Here is an 8,702-nt window from a genome sequence, read left to right on the forward strand (position 1 = left end):
AATGACACGTATGGCTAAGCGAGTCACAAGTCTACAATAGCTATGGTGTCTCCTTGCTTTAAACTCAATGAGATGGTCTTGACCACCATCACAATAATGCAAAAAGTTCAAATTCAACTTAATAAACATAGGCCCCTTGTCAAGCACATATTGCATTTACAAAAGTAGTCTGCTTAAGATTCCTACCCACACCAAAGGGATCCACTTGCAGTCCCATAAAACAAGCTCCTTCTCAAGCAGATATTGTACTCACATAATAGATACTATAGTTCGCTCATAGTTTACAAAACTTCATACTTTTAGAATTCATCCCTTGTAAACAATTCTTGCAAGTTAATAAATTGGTCAGTGTACAATCAACATATCCATGACAAAAACCCCTTCATTTTCTCCATGTATTTGTATACAATTTAAGCCAAAGTAGAACTACAATATACATAAGAGACATTGACTCGTATGTGAGAAGTACTAAGGTAATTCATCCTAGGGCAGCTACTATATGAACCATCGAGGGGGGGTACTTGATCTATCACAAGCTAGTTAGAAATTGTACAACTTGGTGCATGGTGGGACGATTAGAGGCCAAATCATTTGTGCACATTAAAGCAACTAGTATTGCTCTCTCAGCGGCTTGGTCAGTCGAAGTTGTGGTGCTCAAAATGCTCACTTCATTATGCAAGTAAGCTGATCGTGCCCATGACACAAGACTCTGCACTTCCTGCAACTCTTCAGCGAAGATGGTGGGTCTCTTGCCGGTGAGAAGCTCTAGCATTACAATTCCAAAACTGTAGACATCTCCCTTAGTACTCGCTTGACAATTACATCCATATTCTGCAAAATCAGATCCATGTTCATTAGCACACAGTCATGGAGATGGCAAAGATTCAGAAACATTAAGCATTCAATAAGAATATGGTTCGACTCCTAAATTTCATTGGGACTTGCCTGGAGGGATGTAGCCCACAGATCCCCTAAGCAAAAGGGACATTGAAGCTTCATAACTATTCCCGCCGTGGAGAAGCTTTGCAATTCCAAAATCAGAAATGTGTGGTTCCAAATCAGCGTCCAACAAAATATTCTCGGGCTTGATATCACAATGCAAAATAGGGCCTTCCGGATGGAGATCATGCAAGTAGTACAAGCCGTGTGCAACCCCTCTTAATATGTGCAATTTCTCCTCCATACTCAATGGAGTCTCTTGCATCTTACTCCCATAGCAACGCTCTGCCAAATTGCCATTTGGTATAAGCTCTAGAATGAGTGCTTTCATCTTCAAGCTGATGCAGCATCCATATATTCTCACTATGTTTCGGTGTCGCAGCTTGGCCAGCAGCTGCACTTCTCTTCTAAACTGAGCCTCTGCATTCAAGGCCACTCCAATATTCCTGAAAACTTTAACTGCCACTGGAATATTCTTTCGTGGGAGGATAGCTTTGAAGACAATGCTCACACTTCCAGAACCTATGATATTCTTTTGGCTAAAGTTGTCAGTTGCTTGTCGAAGCTCTTCGGCAGTGACCAAGTATTCTTCTCTCAACAAATCATCTTCAAGATGAGCTGTTTCTCTACGGCTGCAAGTCTGCCTCAAAATGACGAGAATTGTGAAAGTTGCCACAAGGACTACCGACACAGAAACTATAATTCCCACGACCAATTTGAGTTGGAAATCAGATCTAGCTGGAGTGCTGATACATGCTCTGCGAAGTATTGGACCGCACAGACGGGGGTTTCCAGAGAAGTTTGAAATTGATGCATTTTCGAAGAGGGGGATTTGTGGGAGTGAACCGTTAAGTTGATTGTAAGACAAATCCAACGATTCCAAACTGCCAAGATTTGCGAGGTTCGCTGGTACATTACCACTGAGTTTGTTGTAAGAGAAATTCAAGCTTGTCAGTTCCTTGCAGCCACTAAGAGCGGGAACTTGGCCGGACAGGTCGTTCCTTGATAGATTTAAGAACATCAATAGCTGAAGGTTTCCAAGCTGCGGTGGTACTTGCCCAACCAAGCAGTTGTGTGAGAGATCTAGCCTGACAAGAGCTGGTAGGTCTCCAAGACTATCTAGAATGCTACCTGCAAGAGCAGTCAAGGTAACAAAACTGTCATCAATGCATTCAACAATAGAGGAATCGGCTGCAACAAACACAAAACTAATGGAAGAAATTCACCTGAGAGGTTATTGTAGGAGAGGCTTAGTGTCTGCAGGGATAAGGAGGTGGCAAACATGCTGGGAATAGTTCCCTGGAAATGATTATGTTCAAAGCGTAGCTGGATGAGTCGCTTCAGACTAGCAAGGGAGCGAGGAAGAGTCCCTGTAAAAGAATTGTTGGATAAAACCAGGTACGTGAGGTTAGGGCATCGGTCGAAAACATCGGGAAGGTTGCCTTGGAATCGGTTGTTGGGCAGTTCCAATACTTCGAGATGTGTGAGAGTCTGAAGGAGTTCTCCCAGAAAGGCTTCAGATGCGGACAGCTGGTTGTCCGAGATAACAAGGTCAGTAAGAGCTGTGCAGTTTAGCAAGGTTGCGGGAAGAGTACCCGTGAGTCTATTGTCCCCAAGTTCAAGTAGCTTCAAGCTTCGAAGCTGGCCAATTTGCACAGGAATTTCTCCACTGAACTGGTTGTGATATAGCGAAAATCCTACTAGAAGCGAGCAATTTGTCAAGGACTTTGGAATTACACCGCTGAGCTTGTTGCCCCAAACAAAAAGCACTACTAGTTGTTTCAGCATGCCTAGCTCGGATGGTAACCCTCCGCTCAGGTGGTTCTCCGACAGTTCAACGTGCTCCAAAGCAGAGCAGTTTGCCAAAGTTGTCGGAACATCACGTGTCAATCCATTGCGAAAAAGGAGAAGCACGCTCAGACGTTGTAACATGCCTAACTCTGCAGGTATCCCTCCGCTCAGCTGGTTCAGTTGAAGCTCTAAGTCCTCCAAAGCCGAGCAGTTCGATAAAGTTGTGGGAACTCCGCCTGTCATTCCATTGCCCACAAGGTAAAGCACTCTCAGACGTTTTAGCATGCCTAGCCCTGGCGATATCCCCCCATTCAGCTGGTTCCACTGAAGCTCGAGGTCCTCCAAAGCAGAGCAATTTGCCAAAGTTGTGGGAATACCATCTGTCAATCCATTGCTCCAAAGAGAAAGCACTCTCAAATGTTGTAGCATGCCTAGCTCAGGCGGTATCCCTCCAGTCAGGTGGTTCTGATGAAGCTCCAGGTCCTCCAAATCAGAGCAGTTCGCCAAAGTTGAAGGGACACCGCCTGCCAATCCATTGCCCCCGAGGTGAAGTACTCTCAGACGTTTGAGCATGCCTAGCTCTGGTGGTATTCTTCCTGTCAAGTTGTTGGCAGTAAGATCCAGGAGTTGCAAGAAGGTGTAGTTGGCGAGCAACCAAGAAGGGATGTTGCCGAAGAAATTATTGGAGGACAGGTTGAGAGTGAGGAGGAAGGAGAGTTGACCGAGAGGCGGGGAAATGGAGCCGTGCAGCGAGAGAGCAGGCAATTGGATAGCCACGACACGACCTTGCTGGTTACATTGGATTCCTGTCCAGCAGCGACTAGAATTGTGCAACAACGCCGTTCTCCAAGTGGAAAGGGCACCTTCTGGGTCGGACAAGGAGGCTTTGAACATTAGCAAGGACGCAGCGTCTTCGCGGCCTGGTATGCAACATGCTGTCGCTGCCACGACAATAGCGAAAAACATGAGGATGCACGTCTTCAACACCACCATGATAATGTGTGGGTGATCACGTTCGGGCCGTTTTTTTGATCCAAAAGTTCGTATTTTCGTGCAGGATGTGGATTCAAAGATTTTACTCTTTTATAGATGCGCCTTCCAGCTCCGAAGTCATCGGGATTCGGAGCTCGTTGGCCTTCCACAGGAAGCAAGGGGAGTCGAAGGTCCAGAGCAAAGACGGTGTTCAAACTTCACAAATTAATGGCTTGAAGACGTTTAGAACTTTAGGCTCCGCTTTGCAGACTGATCTCATCAAGCCTGGTCCGGAAATCGGGATCAAAAGCGAATCCAGCGCAAACCGGGTTCTGACCGGAATCCCCGATGCAGCACTCAAGATTGTGAGAAGGAATCCTGATTCCTGGTGCGCCTTATTATCCATAGGTGCAAGAACTCCCCTCATCTTCTCCGGTTTCACCATTTAAATGCTTTCACTTCCCTCCAGCGAATGATGCACTGCCACGACTGGCTGGACTGACAGAGGAAGCTGTGGTTCGTGGGCAGCGCCGGCGCCAGCGAGCTACAGGCCAGGGTTCGAACTTCGAGGGTCGATCTAGTTTGTGCATTAAGGCCTGCAAACGTCAACAGGTTTGCGAAGTCCTGGGATGGCGTGCCCCCGAGGGTAGCAACTTGCAAGCGGATCACTGCCGCACTGCGGATGGAGGTTGGATTTTGACAGGATGGATCGTTAAGTCAATCTTCTTCACTTTATCAGCAGCCTCCTTAAATGAACGAGGATGATAGGTGGCTTGTCTGAGTCCGACTCTGAGAAACAACTGATAGCATTGTCATAGAAACTTCTCTGGTACATTTGTCACTTGTAATCGTGAGGGATGGATAAGAGTGTCAGTAGATGCAATGCACGGCGCGTATGATGTATCTACCGGTTCTCACAATCTCGAGTAAAAACCCCTTTGAACAGTGTTGCAGCCTTCAAATTTGAGAGATCTCACTATCTACCTGCTCTAGTAGCAGGCGTCGCGGCTCGCGAGAAGTTGAGAAGTTTTTACAGACTGAGCTTCACACAGAGGATTAAAATTCTGCAATTACTTGTTCCTCCAACAAGGCAAGTGCTATAAAAAAAGGTGGCGGTTGGAACTTGGACGTAGCAAATGCAGAAACGATTGCAATTTCGTTAAATTTGGGAACGCACGAATCGTGGTCCGTCCGACGTCGATCGATCGATCCGTAGAGCTAGAGGACACCACAAGTCAACAACTGATGTTCATGGACACAACTCAACCACGGATCTTCAATCAACAGTACACGCAAATTGATCTTTCATTATGACGCCTAAACGTTGAACGACGGATCTTCAATCAACAGTACACCCAAATTCCAATTGATGAAGAGTACACCCAATTGATCTTCGATCAAGAATACACCTACTTGATCGATCTTTCCATTATGACGCCTTAACGTCTACGTCAATTGAGCAATGCAACATTGAAGCAATATCTATCTCCTCTTGCCCGTTTCATTGACCAAAAAAAAATTCCCAAGAAAACCAAGGAAATTTATATTAAGAAAGAGAGAAATTCAAAGCAAATATACATCTCATCGAGCTCTTCCTTAAAAAATCTTTGAGTACAGGTTACCACAAAATCCTTCGGAGTATCCACGAAAGTACAAAGAAGTGGTGCTTATGACAATTGCAAAGAGAAGTGGCACTAATGACAATTACAAAGAGAAGTGCATGGTTCATTGACAATTACAAAAGAGAAGTGGCGTTAATGACATTCTTTCACATGGGCACTTGCTTATCAATAGCATTTTGAAGCATTTTTCGTAGTAGAGAGAAGTCATTCCTGTGTATTCCTTTGATGCCCATCTTTGACAACAGATCATGGATCCCTGGCGCCTAAAAATAAATAGTTGTTGAAGTAGATTATGAAAATCAAACAACAATCCAAAAGTCTCATAAAAAGATCTAAATTCAAGAGCATACTAATCAAATGGATTTGTGATAGGTCCACTCTATCTTCATCCCCATTGCCTGCATGCTCTGACCTCACCCATTTTCCAAAATGGTCCGCTACAAGTGGCTCAACAATGTTAGCCACAATACTGCTATATGAATAAAATGAAAAACAAGGCCTGCTAGTAGCTTGATAAGCACACATGAGAGGAGCAATGCCACAACCCATCTCTAAAACTAACCTGAAACACACAGGAGAGACAAAAGGCACTTCTCTCTAGTCCACCTCGTGTCATCTAAGAAGACATTGGCATGGTTGTCCTCTAAGAACGTAGTGAGTCCACAAATCATCAAGTGGATCAATGGAAAGTTTCTGAAATAGTGGAACACTCTCATCCAAAAAAATTGATGGATTCTTCTTAGCTCTATGTACAAGAGCCAACACTAAACATTGCATCTGAAAATGTGCATAGAAGAATGACTTTAGCTAGCAAGCATTACAGCATCAAAGACTACACTTCCTAACCAAAATAAGAAACCCCAAAGAAAAGGAATACTTTACACTCAAAACATAGCATTCATGCAACATGGAACATGGCATCTATCAAATGTAGGATAACAATATAGCATGCATGGAATCCTAGCTTACCTTAAGAGCTTTACTCAGGTCTTCCTAACATCTAGATGGTAGCTTGTCATGCATGACAACACATCTAACAACTTCCAAACCTTGGACAAATGCAAAGCTCTCCATCCAAGAAACACATGGTCCTACAATCAAGTAATACAATCTTAAACCAGAAGAATGAATTTAATAGAATACATATAATACAAATAGTGCTAGTCAATCTTACCTGCCATAGGACATATGCATGCCAAACAACCACTATCAGGAAAAGAAGCTGTCGCAACTACAAGCCCGTGGCGCACATGGTCCTCCAACAAGATATTCCAAAAGGGTGTGGGTCCTCTCTCATCAAACGGATAATAGTTGGAAAATCAAGCAATATAAAATTTGCAACCCACTTGATCTTCCTACCCATCCTCATGTAGTCTCTGTCTGGACTAACCACAGTCATGAAAAACTCATGAACAATAGCATACTTTTCATTTTTATTGGATTGAGCAAAGTCCATGCCCATGCTAATGTAGTCACCGACCATACAAGCATACAATGGAGTGATACCACGGGCCAATGTAATATCCGATGATTGTGACCACATAACGCTTTACAAGCTTTGTGACAAATTGTGCACCTAAATGAAAAAATTATATCAATCACCACCAAAGCAAGATTTGAAACAACAACTGAAAGAAGAAAAAATAACCACACCCTTACCTGCACTCTGCAAGTGATCTTTCTCTTGTCTTGGTGGACTAGATGGCTCCTCATCTAAAGAGAGAGGAAAGAATAACATTATTACACTATGTCAAACCCACATTATGAACAACAAATGGATCCCAACATGTGTGTATCTTACTTACCTTTGTTTGGAGTTGGTTCTTGTTTTTTCGTTTGTGTTTTCTTTTTCCTTGAGCTTTCCTCCATTTTATCCTTATTTAATTCTTCAGTGACTTTACTTGAAGCATAAGTATTATACATGTCTCTTTCCCACACCAATACTTGTCCTTTTGGGAATTCAACTCACTAAGGACAGTTTGCCAATTCCCACTGAGACAGATTGTGCATGCTGGGTGGATACATGCATGCAGCATGTCCAATCTCCACCCAACTCATGCACCAATTTGGAATCTCAGAGATCTTTCTCTCTCTTGCTATATGTGCAAGATACCTATGAGTCAACAAACACAAACTTGTGGGAGTTCTTATACCTAGACAAGGTTCATGAAACAAGTAGAACAACTGACAAGTTCCATGCAACAAACACCCGAACAAAAGCAATGAATAATGACCACCAAAAAAAGTATTAGAAACAAACTTGTAAACAACCGTATGAGCAGTCATGTCCAGATTAGAGAGACCATGTCCTTGACTCTTTTGATCTTTGTGAGATAAACATATGTCACCCAAGTACCCTCAATCTTTGACTCTTTTGATCTTAGTGACATAAACATATGTTTTCTCCCTTCCAATCTTATGTCCTCCATCTATTGTTGTATTGTGATGCCCATGGTTGTCACTACCCTCAAGCTCCCCTCAAGTCATCAAGAACTTTTATTGATTGTGTCTCTACTTTGTCCAAAAAGATCTTTCTATTAATCCATCTGTACAGCAAGTGAAAAACAAATTCTAAACAAAATAACAGTTATGGCACTTCTACAATGCAAACAAACACAACAAAAGAAGCTTACTTATGAAAACAAGAACTCACTCTCTTTAATCTAAATCTCCCATAGGAATGAAATACATATCCCTCATTGGTTTTGTGGCCTCCAACAATCACTACAAGGCATAGGCCCTTTTCCGACGAAAATATCGATGCTTTTTACATTAAAATTTTTTTTTTTCACGGGCGCAAACGTCGTTATAAAAGTCTCTAAATGCATCGGAAAAGAACCGTCGCTATATAGCGACGCTGTTAAATGTCGCTATATAGCGACACTGGTAAACATCGCTATATAGCGACGATTAACAGAAGTTAAAAAAAAGCATTAGTGGGGCTAAACAGGGCCATAGCAAGCCCTATTTTGCCCCACTAATGCTTTTTTTTTTTAATTACAAAAAAAAGTTTTTTATCACAAAATTTCCCTTGCGAAAAGGGTGATACAAAATCGTCAAATGAAATGATCGAGCAACAAAAGGATATACATGTCGAACATATATAACATTGTTTGTTACAAAATTACCCTTACGAAAACGGTGATACAAAGTTGCTCAAACGAGCGGATATACAAAATGACATACATGGCGAAGTATATGCAAACTACTACTACTACTACTACTACTACTACTACTACTCATTCGAATCGTCCTCGTCCTCCTCCTCGTCTTGGTGGCCTGATCCTTGGTTCTCTTGAGTTGCGCCTTCTCCCTGATCCTCGTCTTGTTGGCCTGATCCCTGGCCTTGCTGATCGCTCGCCTCCGATGATGGGACGC

General features: G+C 42.9%; 1 protein-coding gene across 2 annotated transcripts; it reads right to left on the bottom strand.

The window, feature by feature from the left end:
- Nucleotides 1-351: 351 nt before the first annotated feature.
- LOC147896072 (uncharacterized) lies at nucleotides 352-4,118 on the bottom strand. Of its 2 annotated transcripts, XM_087383200.1 has the most exons (4): nucleotides 3,810-4,118; nucleotides 2,166-3,671; nucleotides 946-2,070; nucleotides 352-831 (listed from the first exon to the last, which is right to left on the bottom strand). In XM_087383200.1, exons 2-4 carry the CDS (start codon nucleotides 3,622-3,624, stop codon nucleotides 530-532), a joined length of 2,886 nt encoding a protein of 961 aa, XP_087239326.1. In that variant the 5' UTR covers nucleotides 3,625-3,671; nucleotides 3,810-4,118; the 3' UTR covers nucleotides 352-529. The 2 variants fall into 2 exon arrangements, with proteins under 2 accessions (XP_087239326.1, XP_087239325.1); XM_087383199.1 differs by having other exon boundaries at nucleotides 2,166-4,118.
- Between the last annotated feature and the right edge of the window lie 4,584 nt (nucleotides 4,119-8,702).

This window comes from Dipteris shenzhenensis, chromosome 12, assembly GCF_047967505.1.
Source record: "Dipteris shenzhenensis isolate YYH24624 ecotype China chromosome 12, Dip_SZ_1.0, whole genome shotgun sequence".
Classification (NCBI taxonomy): Eukaryota; Viridiplantae; Streptophyta; class Polypodiopsida; order Gleicheniales; family Dipteridaceae; genus Dipteris; species Dipteris shenzhenensis.